Here is a 15,523-nt window from a genome sequence, read left to right on the forward strand (position 1 = left end):
CATGTGCAGCGTTTGGAGGATGCACTGGGGAGGAGCCTGCAGTCGAGCCAAAAATGACAGTTCGCAGGGGTAGGAGGAACACCTACCTCTTAGCACTCACAGAGCCAAGTGCTAAGTCGGGAAGGAGCCAGGCAGTTTTGATAAGATGCTGGGATGTAGTTCAAATGCAAGGGTTGCCCACCTGGATTTCATCCCACAACATCTGTTCATTGTGCACTTGTCTTTGCTGTTTCCCGAAGCGCGAAAGTTAGAGACGCAGGAATTGCTTCCACTCCATACGGAGAATAATTCTGAGACCTCTAGAACGTTTGAGCTTTGGCTTACGGCTGGGTCTTTGAAGGGCTGCTGACTTTCCACAGATGTGGACAGCATGTTTGGAGAACACTTGTAGGGTTTTTAAATGGGCCGCAAGTGGCTTCTGTTTGATAAATGCTTTGTTTGACTTGCCAGTTTAAAGCGGGTAGCTTCTCTAATAGTAGGTGTGTGTTTACCCTTCACTATAACCCACTCGACTTGAAGGTCTTGCTCCTGATTAGTTGGCAGTCTTTCTTGTGGGGCTAAAAATTTAGACCTTTAAAAGCTCATTGTCTGTTGACAAAAGATCAAGTTTTGGGAGAGAGAGAGCTTTGTTTGTTTTTCTCCGAGCTCCCCTTGAGAGTCCATAGGCCTTGGCTTTGAAGCCTCGAGAGTTCACCCTCCCTGGGTAATTTCGGGGCCAATGCCAATCACAGCGCTTCTCGGCTCAGCTTTCTTTGGAGTTCATCGAGCTTATGTAGGGCTGGAGCTGCCGTCAGCCTGTCCGTGATCTCTGCCATTGGTGGATGATGACTTTTCCGGCCTGTTGCCGGGACCTGTTTCTGTCTCACTCAGACTCTCTGTCAACATTCTGGCACCCAGCAGGGCCCCTCCGCCTCAGTGCTCCGCCTGGCACCGGGCACCCCTCAGCACCCTTCAGTGCCAGGAGAGCCACGCATGCCCTGGCTCAGAGACGTCATTCCCTCAGCTGTCCTAATTTTTGTGCTCACTCCTGCACCGGTCCCTGTGCACCCGTATTGGCGCGAGGAAGCTGGTTTGTCAGGTTGTCGTGCAGCGCGTGTAGAGATGCGGTTTGAAGGGACTAGGCTTGGATATGGATCTGATTAGTTTTCCGATTTTCTCCCCTTCCAGGTAATACTTACCAATATTCAAAACAGAAGCCCTAAGCCTGGCCCTGCTCCCCACGATCAAGAACTAGGTTTTTTCCTAGAAACAGGACTTCAGAGAGCCCATGTCCTCTATTTCAAAAATGGGTAAGCCTTCTTCGTTTTTTAACTCAGGTTCCTAAAGAAGGAAAATAGAAAGCCTCACCATGCTGTCTCCGGTTCAGCTATCGTATGAAAGCAATTTTGAACATGAACTACGATTGGAAGAGTTTTTTAAAATCATGAATGTAGGCTCTTTTGTCTCTTCTCCCCCGGCTCTCTCCCTTTGCCATGAGGTCTGAAGGTGGGAGAAGGGAGGAAGGAGGGCTCCTTTGTGAGGAGGAGTCACAGGTTCGAAGCCCCAGGCCAGCGGGTGGGTCTGCTGGGAGCGAGCTTTCTGCCACCCCTCCTCCTCGGCAGCGGTACCGCACAGACCAGCCCCTTCCGTTGGGGGACGAGTCAATGACGTGGAAATCCCAGCACACAGGGTCATCTCCTGAGTGGCTTCTCAGTTCCAAGAATTGGGTCTGCCAAATCCCCAACAGTATTTAGGAAAGTGAGTGTGGCTCTGACATCACACGGGCACATTTTCCACTTGAGCTGCCTTTGCAAAGGATTTAGGAAAGTTTACTGACGTGAACGTGAGGGATAGCTTTCCAGTACATTTGACGTTTGTTTTCCTTTTTGTGTTGCTCTTAATGAGGAAGGTGATGATTCTGTTCCAAATCTCTTCAGCTGTCCCTTGTTTTGACCTTGTGCTGCAGGATAGATGTGCATGAAGACCCACAGTAGGTATCTGGCTTCTCTGTAGCTCCGCGTAGGCTTGTTCCCCTTCCTCTAGGAATAGCCAAATAGCGCTTAGAACCACAGAGGGGACACGAGTCCCAGCCTTTGGATAAATGAACGGTGGAGTTCCTCCCTCTTCATTTTCAAGAGCTTCAAACCTTGGGGCGTAGCTCATGGGAGTGGCATGTCTTCTGTTCGCTGGCTCAGAGCCACATGCAAACATTTCTCATTTGTTGCCTGCAAATGCTTATTTCTCCAAATCCCATTAAATTGTTGGTGGAGAAGACCTGCTTGGCTCCAAAGACCATTGGTTCAGATCAGCATGGCGTGTGAAAGGCCACAATAACACCCCAAGGTTTGGACTGGCTTGAGGCCTTGGTGGCCAGGAAGATGCTTTCGAGTTTGATCTCATCTGCCACTGATTGAGATCATCTGAGCAACAGTGCATGTCCTCTAAGCTGAATTTTTAGTTCTCTTTCCTATGATGCTATTAATAGAGGGACAAGGGAGCGAACATGGAATATTTTTTTGAGTGATTTGTTTCTTCTCCCTTTTAACAATAAATGGTGATCATCACAGAGGACCCCCAACCTTGCTCTCTCTCCCTCTGACCTGTAAGTGTATGTGGTTGACTCCCATACGCAAGTCCAGAGGCAGGAGTGCATTCCCTTGGGGCTCTCAAGGGTGCCGAACCAATACCTTCTATTGAAAACGTTTTGTGTAAGATTGGTAAAGGTGGGCTGGATAATTTATTTTCATCTGAAGCCTACTCACTGAAGAGGAAGAAGCTAGTCCTCTTGGGCTCTGACCTCCTGCCCTGAAATGCTGGCTGCCCACTGGAATCCAACTAAAAAATAATAATGATGAGAGGTTTGTCCTAGAAGATGGATTACATGCCAGGAATTGCTTACCGGCTCATTTCTCTTTTTATTTCACCCAAGTTCAAGGAGATTCCCATTGACGTGGCCAAAGTGAAGAGACTGCTTAACTTTGAAGCCTTTTCTCCTCCTTTCTTGTCCCCTCGCTCTTCTCTTTGGGCTCCGGAGACCAGTGATAGGGTTGGCCAGCTTCTCTAGAGGGTCCTCGCCAGCTGCAATGTCCTTTGCAGCAGTAATGAGAGATCACTTTGGGGTAGATGGAGGTGAAGGCCAGTTCGGGGACCATAAGCTGTGGATGAAAGGAGAGCGAGCAACAGGAGGCTTGGGCCTGTCCAGTGCTGCCAGGCCGCCTGACTTAGAGCAGTGGGTCTCTCGGGGCCCAGGAGCCCCGCCTGCGTCATTGTCAATGGACGTGCACAGCCAGGATCTCTGTGGAGTAGGTGGGGGCACCTGGAGGTAGCTGCTGTCCCTAAGCACCAGTGGCTTCCCACATCCCATCTTCTGATGTGTTTGCTCCTTTTTGCTTTTCTGTACTTAATTTTTTAAATTATTTTTATTTTTATTTATTTTTTAGGTTGCGGGGGGAGAGAGAGAGAGAGAGAGAGAGTGGCAGGGAGGGGCAGAGGGAGAGGGAGGGAGAAAATCTTAAGCAGGCTCCATGCTCAGCAGAGAACCCAGCATGGGGCTCGATCTCACAACCCTGAGATCATGACCTGAGCCAAAACCAAGAGTCACATGCTTAACCGACTGAGCCACCCAGGTGCCCCTCTGCACTTTAAAAATATGTATCTGGAAGGGTATCACGGACGGGGTTTGACGGATTTGCAAGGATTAAGAAAATGGGCTGTAGAAGAGCTTCGCAATAAGAGATGGGAATTGATAAAGCACATCTTTTTCTTTAGAAATGTACTTCGATGCATTCAGCTTTGTAGTTGCCCTCCCTGAGGACTTAATGAGATTTAGTAATTAACCTTATTCGTTTATAATCCTCCCATCTTTCCCAAGAGTACGTGAACAAACTAGTGAACTTGGGTCTCTTTCAGAAAGAATCCGAGTCCCAGACCAAGGCTCTTACTTCACCGTCCTTGATCCTCACGGCGTCGGCTCTTTCCCGGGCACTGCCGCCCCTCGAGGCTGGTACTATGGGTAGCGTTGCCGCCGTGTGCCCACGGTGACCTGGCTGCCGGGTTCGGCCGTGCATCCTTCCAGCACGGCTCCACTCAGGGGAAAGTCCGTCCGTGTGCGCAGAGGCTGGGCCGACCCTCCAGCAGCGAGTGGTCCGTCGTCATCCTGCCTCCCTGGGAGGAGCCTCGGGACCCGGGGACCAGACGTTGCTGGGGGGGTTCCCAGCCTCTGCTGCTGATTGGGGTTTTCTCCTCCCACTTTTACTCATGTCTCCTGCAGAGTGTGCTGCAGGTCTTCTGTTTCCTCCTCTCTCCTCTTCCCCTTTTCCTCTCTCCCTGCCTCCCCCCCCCCCCCGCCCCGCAGCCTCTTTCCTCCTGTTGGGACAGAACACCTGGTCCTATCTGAGCCCCACACAGCCACATCTGTCTCGTGGCTAGTTCTCCTCTCCCTCTGGGTGGCAGCAGCAAGCCTGCGAAGGATGAAGAAAAACCCTCTTGCTCAGCTCTGCAGAAGGTGTAATGAGAGCGCGTTAGCCTCAGAGGGCCAGGACGCGACCTCCAAGGGTTCCTGGAGCGGCCTTGCTGAGGCAGGCGCTCAGAGGAGGGGCAGCAAGGGTGTCGGAGCCAGAGGACTTGGATTTGGAACCAGTCCTTCTCCTCACTGGGTCTCGGTGTCTTTATCTGTAAAATGGGTCTGGCACCCCCCCGCCCCAGGTCACAGAGCTGAGCTGAGGCACAAGTAAGACAATGCGTGTGGGAGCGCTTCCTAAAGCGTCAGGCAAGCGGCAGGTGCCAAGCTGTCATTGCCAGTGATGCGGATGCCCGGCTGACTTTCCAGGTGGACGTGGGACCAGGTGAAGGTCAGCCTCCAGTGGAAGTGGAAGGTTTGCAATGCAGACATCACTCATTTGGTTGCTGAGCCTCACCTGACACATTTTTCAGGGAAGGGCATTTATTTATGGCTGCTGGTTTAGGTGAGCTCGGTCAGCTGGGCCAGCTATAATGACTGATGGCCTTGTCGGCGCTCCCGAGAGGAGGTGGGGTGACTAGCGAGGGGTGGCCGCTGGGCAGCACAGCTAGTGGCCCAGAGATGGCTTCAGCCTGGGGGTCCCCTCAGCCTTGTTGGAGTTTTTTTTAAAGATTTTTTATTTTATTTTATTTTTAAATAATCTCTACACCCAATGTGGGGCTTGAACTCAGAACCCCGAGATCAAGAATCACACGCTCCACCAACTGAGCCAGCCAGGCACCCTCCTCCCCTCAGCCTCCTAAGGAGAAGAGAAATGATACTCCTCGCTTGAGTCCTTGTGGCCAGAATTTCCAGGCAGCTCAGGTTTGGGATGCCAGTTATTGACTGCATGCTGTTTTAGGAATATTTGACCATCTCTTATCAACAAAGCGTAGCAAAGGACATTTCAGGTAACTTTGCTTCTTGTCAGCCCTGTCAGATGCACTGGCTGAGCAAAATCGATGGCAGCAGGTGTTTTCCTGGGCTCCGAATTGGTTTTAATTCAGGGAGGGTGGGGATACATTAAAACAAGAAGGCAAATGCCCAGCGACACCTGGGAGATGTGCCTGTGGGTCGTACTCTTTGCTGGGGTGCATCATGGAGTTCTACCCTGGAAACCCCGACGCGGAGGAGGTTTGGTCAGACTCTGAGTTGCCCTGCGGTGCTTGGTGCCACGCCGGGGAAGAAAGGGGTGTAGAGGGGCTTTTTGGCGTTTTGTTATTATAGTCAATCAAATAGACCACTAATCACCACTGTGCATTGGCTTTAAAAATCCCTAGACTTCCTCATTTTGTTGACCTGTTCAGCCCTGCTTAATGTAGCCTAGAATTAGCAGGCCGAAAAAGGAGCCCTGAGGCATGCAGTATCCTAGGGGCTGCTGAGGAGGGTGCTTCCTGTGTTTCCCGCCCCAGAGAGAGCAGCGGCAGCAGGTCACGGGGAGGGGGTCGTGGGAAGGGGCCGGCCAGGAAGTGAGGGGGGCCCGTGCTGGCTCCCCAGGCACCAGAGCAGCTTGGCCTTGGCCTGTGCATTCTCGCATTCAGGCTGCCTTCCCTCCCGCAGTGGTAAGAAGTGTTCACTCTTTAAACTGCATGTGGCTTTTTATATCATAAGTCAAATGCAATGCATAGGGAGAGAATTCAGACACGGTTCCAGGAAGCATTTAATACGTATCAATGTTTTGTCCATGATGGTCTTTGAGAGAGATTCAGAGATTAGAAGGAAATGGGCCTGCATTCTAGGAGATAGTAAGAGAAAAGGAAAGGTCAAGACATAAATGTAGGTAACGCAGTTCTTTTGTATAAAAGAGTAAACCATGGGAGAACACCTGATCTCTTTAAGTGATCCAAGTGAGCTGGAGTCTCTAGGCCCATGTAATCCTTCATTCAGGAAGGTCATATAGGGAGGATGACTTGCCTACCTATTAGGTACCAGACCCTATCTTAGGCAATGGTGAAGAGGAGGGGCAAAGTCCCTGCCTTGCTATAACTCACAGTCCAATGGGGAATTAAGGATGCAAACAAGCAATTTCAGGATAGTTTGGGTGTGTTGACAGGACGAGTTCAGCTTGCCACAAAAGCAAATAAGGAAGCTGCCATATGGACACAGCTGCACGATCTGTAAAGGGGGTAAAGCTTTGGAGAAGTGCGCTCGGAATGATGTCGATGCGAATCGACTGGGGAGAGCCAGGGCCGCCTCCCAAATAGTGGGTAGAAGTGTGCAGTTAGAGCTCTAATAAGCATTGTATATATTCTGCGGAGTATGAGGAGATCAATCTGGCTGGAGTGAGGGTTTGTGTAGAGATCTGTGGATTTTTATATAAACCTCTCAGCATAGGACCTGGCACACAGTGGGTTTGGCCAGTCATCGGATAAGTATTTATGGAGTTCCCCTATGTGTCCAGTATTGTGCTTGGTGCTACATTGGCGAATGGAAGAGACATGGTCCAGGTCTACTGAGGGAGACAGATGATAAGCAAGTAAACCAATGGATACAATTACAAATTAGAATATGTGCCAGGGAATGAATGGGTGCAGTGAATGCAGATAACAGAGGGCACCTGCTTAGGTAGGGTGGTCAGGCTGGGCCTCCTGAGGAGGCGACCCAGAGCCCAGGACATGACGGTGAGCAGGAGGTAACCCTGCTGAGAGTAGGAAAGAGGATTCCAAGTGGAGGGTCCAGCATGTGCAAGCTCTTGACCCAGGAAAGAGCTTGATGTGTTTCAGAATCTGAAAGGGGTCCAGTGTGGCTGAAGCAGTTGTGAGGGGAGAGAGGCATAGACTCAGTGTGGAAGACTTCTGGTCAACCTCGCTCACTGTGCTGAGCACGTTTCATGAGTCCTCTCACTGTTAAGGAGAATTTCCATAACAGTTGAGCTGATGGTGGGGTACAGAATCTGTCAGAGCACATTTGTTTCGATCACTGCCTTTGATAGATGAGAAGTCTAAGATCCGGAGAAATCATGTGCAGTATCGTTTAATAAATGTTTATCGAGAACCTTACTAGGTTACTTACTAGAGCCAAATACTGATCTTAGAGGACAAGTGAGACCCAGTCAGTGCCCCTGTGGAGTTTACAATTTGGTTGGGAAAACAGTCAATAAATAAGGCAGCGTGATTTACTCAGGGCCACACAACTGGTTGGTGGCAGAGCTGGGGACCTGCACCTCCTTCTTCTGACGCCCAGTCTCACTTTCTCACCACTTGGCCCATACAGATCATGCCCAGTTAGTACCCTGTTTTTGAAAGTGGAACATTGAGCAGCAGACCTTGAAGGAATATGTTATACTTAGAAAACAAGGACTTTTAAAAGCCAGTCTAGATGTAATTATTCATGTAACAAAAAGCATCAGCCAAATCTTCTCTGTTTTGTTTAAATGTAGACTAGGTCTGCCTAATCCCTTAATGCCATCAAAACTGTTGGTATGGAAACAAAGAAATCTTTGTCAATTTTAATTATGAAACTCCAAGGCCACTTTCAGTGATGAATTATGGGGAATGCATTATAGGGAACACGTAATTGCTTTCAGTATACTAACAATGAATGTTAGAGTCCTGTGTCGTCTGAAAGCTTTATGAGCACAGCAAGGTGGGTTGCATCCATGTTGGTCTGCCCTTGGCTTCAGCAGAAGAACAGGGTGGGTCATTTCAGGCTTCCAAAGTGCTGAGAATTGGGGGGGGGGGGGGGTGAAGGGGGTAGAACAGGTGAACTAACTAGCAGTTAATTACATCTCATAAAGGCCCCTCCCCACATGGTTTTGATCAGCTGTGCACTGCCTCCTTTAGCCACCATTTAGAGTTGGAATTTTCTGAAACATGAACTGGTACAGGAGCTTCTTTTAGTTCTTCACAAGAGATTTGTCTCGGGTGGTGATTTTCTGCTTTAATGGGGGCAGGAGGAAAGGGAGAGATTCTTTGTTTATTTCATTCTGTTATTTATTCATCCATCAGATTTTCTGTGCGAGGAGCTAGGGTCAAGATAGCAAATGATCCCTATGGATTTTCTAGTTCAGCCGGAAAATAAATAATAACTACCAGTGGGTTAAGCCTTAGGACACAGGAAGAAGACAATGCTAATGCTTTTAAATTTACCCTTTCACTTTGCATGTTTTCCTAAAAAGAGATGGTTGTACAATACGGTGTCTAACAGTCAAAATGAACTTAATTTTTTTAATATTCCCAATACCTCTTGGTGGGATTGGAGATCGATCCCCTGGGCATCCCTGATAGCAAATGGTGATATCTGTAGAGCCACTCTGGGGTCGTGCTCTGGATGGGAGTAGCATGACTAGATGCACACAGGAGCAAACAGTGTGGTATGAGGAGTACTCCCCACCTCTGTTTGGTTTCAAGTATGTTGTGATAGTCACTTGTTCTTCCAGCATCTCTTCAGCTCCTGCCCTGTGCCAGACATTCTCCAGGTGCTGGGGATAAAGTGGTGAGCAGCCAGACATGCCGCTTGCTCTCAGAGAGAAATTAGATCATGATATTCTTGGATGTATAGTGCTAAGATAGTGTTCAGAAAGAAAGGTACCCATTTCTGTGAGAGTCCATTTTAAAATGAAATTGACCTAGATTTGGTGGCTAGGGGAGGTTTTCCCGAGGGAGTGACTGAGCAGAAGCCTGAAGACAAATCAGTGCATGAGGGCCAACTAGCAGAGTCAAGGTGGGATGTGAGGGATGCTTATTATTTAGACCTGAAGGGATCTTCAGAAGCATCTTGTCCAACTCACCTGTCTTTTTTTTTCTGCCTTTTCTCCTTAACGTTTAACCAGCATTAAATATACTATAAACAGTGCTTACCAGGGTCTTCTTAAGTTCAGTTAAGCATTCTGACTCACAGGACTTTCATAGGCCGCAGTTGACACCCATCTAAATAGAAAGATCTAGAACAGGATTATAAATTGCCAGCAAGGCCATGTCAGGGGTTTCTCTTCTATGTGAATCATGCTCTCAGCCGTCCATATGGCCACCCAGGAGCTGTTCTGTTTGCCCCTCCCCCCTCAAGTGACAGCTCAGCTGCTACAGAATGAGCCTCACAATTAGTAAGTGTGGGATCTGTCCCAAGTATTCAGGGTTCCCCAAGGGATATGCCCAGTTTTAAGTCCTCACATTAGAGGAAGCCCAAGCTACGATGTCCCCATCAGATATGAATGTTCCGTCCAGTCCAAATGCAAGTTATCAATCAGGGGTCATTTTTATGATAAGCAATGTTGCCTCGTAACATAATCGACATTTTATCTTTTTTAGGTTTCCAGGGAAACACAACTAGGAAGTTAACCTCAGGTCAAATTGTGAAGCAGGGGAGGAAAGGAATTTGTTAACCCTTTGCTCACATTGTATTTTATTTTTTTCTTATCTAATTTGTCCCTCATCACTAGAATATAAGTTCCACTTGGGCAGAAATTTCTGTTTTGTTTGGGGAGGGACGTGTACCTTGAGCAATGTCTGGTATAGAATTGTACGTGAATGAACGAATGAGTAAATGAACTTCTCATTCTTGGTGGAGATGGCTGTGACTCACAGATGCCTAATGATTGCATGCTTTCTTTAAAATGAGGTAGCGTAGCATATATTTATTGAGAGCTAAGTGGAACTTACTGCCCCCGTTCCTGCTTCTCGGTGGTAAAGAGGGAGATGTGCTCTGCTCATCTAGGTCTTTCTGCATATGATGTCCTTCTGTTAAAGGAGTGGGGAGGGGTTCAGGTATCAAACACCTTCCTTGACCTCAATAAGAAATCATATATTTTCTGGGTAAATCATAGAGACCTCTGCTTTCTGCCTTATCTCTGAGATCGGAGGGTACTTAGAATAATTGTGGCTTAATTATAAGAAAGTCATCAGGGCGGGGCGCCTGGGTGGCTCAGTCGTTAAGCGTCTGCCTTCGGCTGGGGTGGTGATCTCAGTGGGGTCAAGCTCCTCGTCAGGCTCCCTGCTCTGCAGGAGGCCTGCTTCTCCCTCCTACCCCTGCTGCTTGTGTTCCCTCTCGCTGTCTTTCTGTCAAATAAATATATAAAATCTTAAAAAAAAAGAAAGTCACCAGGGCACCTGGGTGTCTCAGTCGGTTAAGTGTCTGCCTTCAGCTCAGGTCATGATCCTGGGGTCCTGGGATCAAGTCCTGCATCGAGTTCCCCGCTCAGCAGGGAGTCTGCTTCTCCTTCTGCCTCTGCCCCTCCCCCCAACTTGTGCGTGCGCTCTCTCTCTCTCTCTCTCTCTCTCTCTCTCACTCACTGTCTCTCAAATAAATAAATAAAATCTTTTTTTTTTTTAAAGCAAAGTCCTCAAGCAGGCTCTGACAGAATCATTCCTGAGATGCTCCTAGCTTAGTGGAATTTCAGTGATTGGAGGCTTCCTCACTTAAGCCTAGCATATACACATCTGGATGGGAGTTCCAGAGTTCCCGCAGCAGGAAAGAGAATTATTGTCTTCAGTGGTTTAGTTGTTGAGAAAGTTTGCTCCCAGGGCCTCCCAGACCCACATTTTTTAAGTAAGTATCTCTTCGACTTGAAACTCCGTGGGGCCAAGTTGGACCCAGAAGCATGTGAGAGTATATGTGGCCTTTGTACACAGCCCCTCAAGGGCAGACTGTTGAAATGACACATGTGTGTTGGGAAAGAGGAATTCGCATCCTGTCTGGTCAAGAAGGAAGCCAAATTTCACCCTCTCTGAGCCTGTCAGACTGTGGGGAGCTTTCCCGGTAATTTGGTGACACAGAGCGGGTCCAGACGTGTTTGCTCTAGAAGCAGGGTGGATGGGAGAGGGTGGGAAGAGCAGGCAGCACCCCTGTTCTGGGTCTTGGCCGGAGAAAACTCCTTAACCTGCTGTTTTCCTTCCCTGGTTTGGGTGTCAAATGCATTAATATTTCACACAAGAGCAGGGTTGGAGGGAGTGAGGGCCTCAGCTCTTTTCAAGGGATACTTCCTACCTATTTCTTTTTAAATCATTATTTTTTTCTCCATTCTTTTTTTTCCCGGAGGTATTTTTAGTCAACTCTTACAGAGTTGCAGAGAGAGATTGAGCTAAAGCCCAGAAAATGACTGAGACATCTTTGCAGAATTTCTGACTTTTCTTAGGAAATACTAGAACCTTCTATTGAAAATGAGTGGGCCTATAAATTTTCTTAGAAGTACCTGCCTTTATATTTGTATGGCAGTGTCCACCATAGATCTGTACACCAACAAGGAAAACCACAGTATAATTGTATGTTCTCACAGCAGAATCCTGCATTAAATTACAAGATTTTTTAAAAAATTAGCGAGTTACTTTTCTTTCAACTGATATTTGGTTTTTCCACCTTCCTCTCTATTTTAGATTTGAATTTTTCTCGTTTTTTCGTAGGTCACTTTGGTGGTAATGCTTTAGGCCTGGCACAGACGTACGGTACCTTCCGTCTCCTAGCTCTTCCTCCTTCAGCCTCTCTCTGCTGGCAGGTGTTTGGGATATGGTAGCTGGTTCTCCTTTGAATCTCCCTGGCAAATTAGCATCAGAAGCACCAATCTCTGCATGTTGGGAATAAGCAGCTAAAATACAGGAAGAATCAGATGCTGTGTTTCTTCTGAAGAATACCCCAGAAAAACTCATTAGCCAGCCTTGGTAAAAAAAAAAAAAAAAAAAAAAAACTCTGAATTACAGATTTTTTAAAAAGATGCAATTATATTGCTTTCAAGTACATTTTGAGCTAGTTTAAAAAAAAAAAAACGAACTATTGCCCACTCAATTCCATGCATGTTTATTGAGAGCCTGCTGGGTGCCAGTCACTGGGGTAAGCTCTGGGATATGAGATGAATAAAAAATGTTCTCTGAGCTCATGGGGAAAGAGAAGGCTGTCAACGAATAATTATAACACCTGGTGAAAAGCACTATCATAGAGGGATGGGCTGGAGAAAAGAAGGGAGGGGAGGAAGAAGCCACCTGCCTGCCAGTGTGAATTCATCTGGTTTCTTAGAAGAATTGACATTTGAACTTGGTCTTTGAAGGAGGGGTACCATTTCCCATCGTAGGGAGGACTGAGGGGGACAGAGGTGTTAGTCACAGGGGAATGCCAGATATGTCAGGCCAGATACACTCCATACGCTCGTTAGAGGCAGCATTGTCAAGTGGTTACAGACCACTGACTCTGGATGTTATCAGAGACATTTGCTAGCACTGTGACCTTGGCAAGTTACTTAACCTGTCTGTGCTTCAGTTTCCCCCTTTCATAAACTGGGGATAGTAATGGTACCTACATCATAGTGTGCTTGATGGTGTCTGGCACTTATACCATGGACTGGAATGTCACTTGCGTTTGTGTGGGAGAAAGCAGAAGGAAGCAGTGGGGCATCTCATGGGCCTGAGCACCAGGGACCCTGAAATAATCAGCAAGTATGTACTGGACAGCTCGTCTGGCCAACTGGGATGAGCCAAGTAAGATCCAAGGGGCTGGAGCAGTCTGGGCCCTCCGAAGACAGGAAAACGGACCTCTGGGCCCTTTGCTGGGACTGCTCCCCACAGTGCGGGGGAACTGGGAAGTATGGAGTGGAAATCGACCAAGAAGTGACACAAGCAGAAAGGAACAAAAAGGTAGAGGTAAATGGGGAGGGGGAGGTAGCCAAGAATTATCATAAAGCAAGCTGCTATATTTTTTAGCAGCTTTGTTCAGGTGTTTTAAAAATGCACCTTTGCAAACATGCAGTTCATTTGTTTTCAATTAGTTTTCACAGCAGTGCAGGCATTGGCACGCTTGGGTTTTAGAACATTTCCATAACCCACTCCCATGCTCTGCCCCAGGCAACCACTGATCTGTTTGTTACCGCTATAGATTTGCCTTATCCAAAAATTTCACATAAATGGAATCATGGAATATGTGGTCCTTTATGTCCTGCCTCTTTCACTTAGCATGGTTTTTATGTTCACCCACACTGTAGCATGTCTCAGTAGGTCATTCCCTTTTATTGCTAAATAGTTATTCCATTGTATGGATATGCACTCTTTTGTAGACTCATTTACCAATTGATGAACAAATTTTGGATTGTTTGCACTTTTTAGCTATTATGCATAATGCTGCCATGAACATTCCTGTACAAATCTTTCTGTAGACACATGTTTTCATTTCCCTGGATAGATTCATAGAAGTGGAATTGCTGGGTCATTTGATAAGTTTATGTTTAACTTTTTAAGAAAATTGACAAGCTGTTTTCCAAAGCGGTTGTGCTAGTTTACATTCCTGCCAGCAACATGTGAGTGTTCCAGCTTCTTTCCATTCTCTTCAACACTTGGGATTGCCAGTTTTTAAATTAAAGCCAGTCTCGTGGGTTTGTGATGGTATCTCATTGTGATTTGAATGTGCATTTCTCTAATGATTAATGAGGTTCAGCAGTTTTTGTTTGCCTGTTAGCTCTTCTTGTATCTTCTGTGGTGAAACATCTATTCAAATTTTTTGACCTGTTTTCTATTCGGTTGTCTTATTATCAAATTGTAGGAGTTATATATTCTGAATACAAGTCTTTTATCAGATATATAATTTGTGAATATTTTCTGCCTGTCTGTGGCTTGTATTCATTTTTTAAATGATGTCACTTAAGGAGGAAAAGTTGATTTTGGATGAAGTCCTTTTTATCAATTTTTCTTTTTATGGATCATCCTTTGGGTGTCACATCTAAGAAAATTTTGCCTAATCTGAGACCACAAAGATTTTCTCCTATGTTTTATTCCAGAAATTTTATAGTTTTAGCTTTTACATGTGGGTCTCTAGTCTGGTTTTTGATATTTGTGTATGGTGTGAGGTAAGGGTCAAAGTAGAATTTTTTTGTATCCGAATACCCAGTTGTCCAGCCACCATTTGTTGAAGAGTCTCTTTTCCCCACTAAATTTCCTTGACACATTAGTAAAAAATTAGTTAACTGAACATAAATCGAAAGGTTTATTTCTGGCGTCTCTATTTCGTTTCACTGATTTTATATGTCTACCCTTAAGCCAATACCACACTGTCTTAAATATGTAGCTTTACAGCAAGTGTTGAAATTAGATAGTGTAAGTTCTCTAACTTTGTTCTCTTTCAAAATTATTTTGGCTACTCTCAGTCCCTGACATTTCCATATACATTTTAGAATCAGCTTGTCAATTTCTACACAAAAAGCCTGCCAGGATTTTGATAAGGTTGGCAGTGAATCTCTGGATCAATTTAAGGAGAATTGCCGTATAAGTAATAGTGAATCTTCCAATCCAGTATCTCTCCATTTATTTAGATTTTCTTTAATTTCTCTCAAAAATGTTTTGTAGTTTTTATTGTGCAAGTTTTCCTTTTTTTTTGTTAAGTTTGTCCTAAGCATTTTATTCATTTTCATGCTCTTGTGAATGGAATTATTTTCTTAATTTCACTTTCAGATTACTTTACTATTATATAGATGTAACTGTTGATTTTGAATGTTGCAACCTTGGCAACCTTATTAATTAGTTGTTGTAATTTTTTAAAAGGTTACTTAGAATTTTTATATATGGGATCATGTCATCAGTGAATAAAAACTGTTTTACTTCTCATTTCCAAACTGTATGTCTTTTATTTCCATTTATTACCTTATTGCACTGGCAAGAACCTCCAATACAAAGTTGAAGAGAGGTGGTAAGAGCAGACATCTTTATCTTATTCCTGCCTGACCTTAAGAAGAAAGCATTTGGTCTTTCACCATAATATAAGATGTTAGCTGTAGGTTCTTCATAAATGCCTCCTTGTCTCTGGTAGTGTTTCATCACTTAAGGACTGTCTTACCTGATACTAATATAGCTACACTAGCTATCTTGTAGTTACTGTTTACAGAGGTATATCTTTTTTGTCCTTTTATTTTCAAACTATTTGTGTCTTTGGAGTAAAGTACCCCTCTTTTATATTTCTTATAGATAGCATATGGTTAGTTGGATCTTGCTGTTATAAAAATGTTTGCCTTTTGATTGGAGTGTTTAATCCATTCACATTTAATGTAACTATTGATATGATCAGATTTTTGTCTGCCATCTTGCTCAGTTTTCTATATGTCTGGCATCTTTTTAAGTTCTTTGTTCCTCTCTATCACCTTCT

At 45.6% G+C, this 15,523-nt stretch overlaps 1 protein-coding gene across 5 annotated transcripts in view; it reads left to right on the forward strand.

Moving 5' to 3' along the window:
• The window catches only part of TTC7B (tetratricopeptide repeat domain 7B), a 249,804-nt gene that overhangs the window by 79,467 nt on the left and 154,814 nt on the right, over positions 1-15,523 (forward strand). For 4 of the 5 annotated variants that reach the window (XM_035727914.1, XM_035727915.1, XM_035727917.1 and 1 more), the window contains exon 5: positions 1,168-1,289. The exons of the other annotated variant lie outside the window; for it this stretch is intronic. In XM_035727914.1, coding sequence (XP_035583807.1) covers positions 1,168-1,289 — 122 coding nt within the window. The remainder of the gene's footprint in view (positions 1-1,167; positions 1,290-15,523) is intronic. 5 annotated transcript variants of the gene reach the window in all.

This window comes from Zalophus californianus, chromosome 6 (assembly GCF_009762305.2).
Source record: "Zalophus californianus isolate mZalCal1 chromosome 6, mZalCal1.pri.v2, whole genome shotgun sequence".
In the NCBI taxonomy this organism is placed as follows: Eukaryota; Metazoa; Chordata; class Mammalia; order Carnivora; family Otariidae; genus Zalophus; species Zalophus californianus.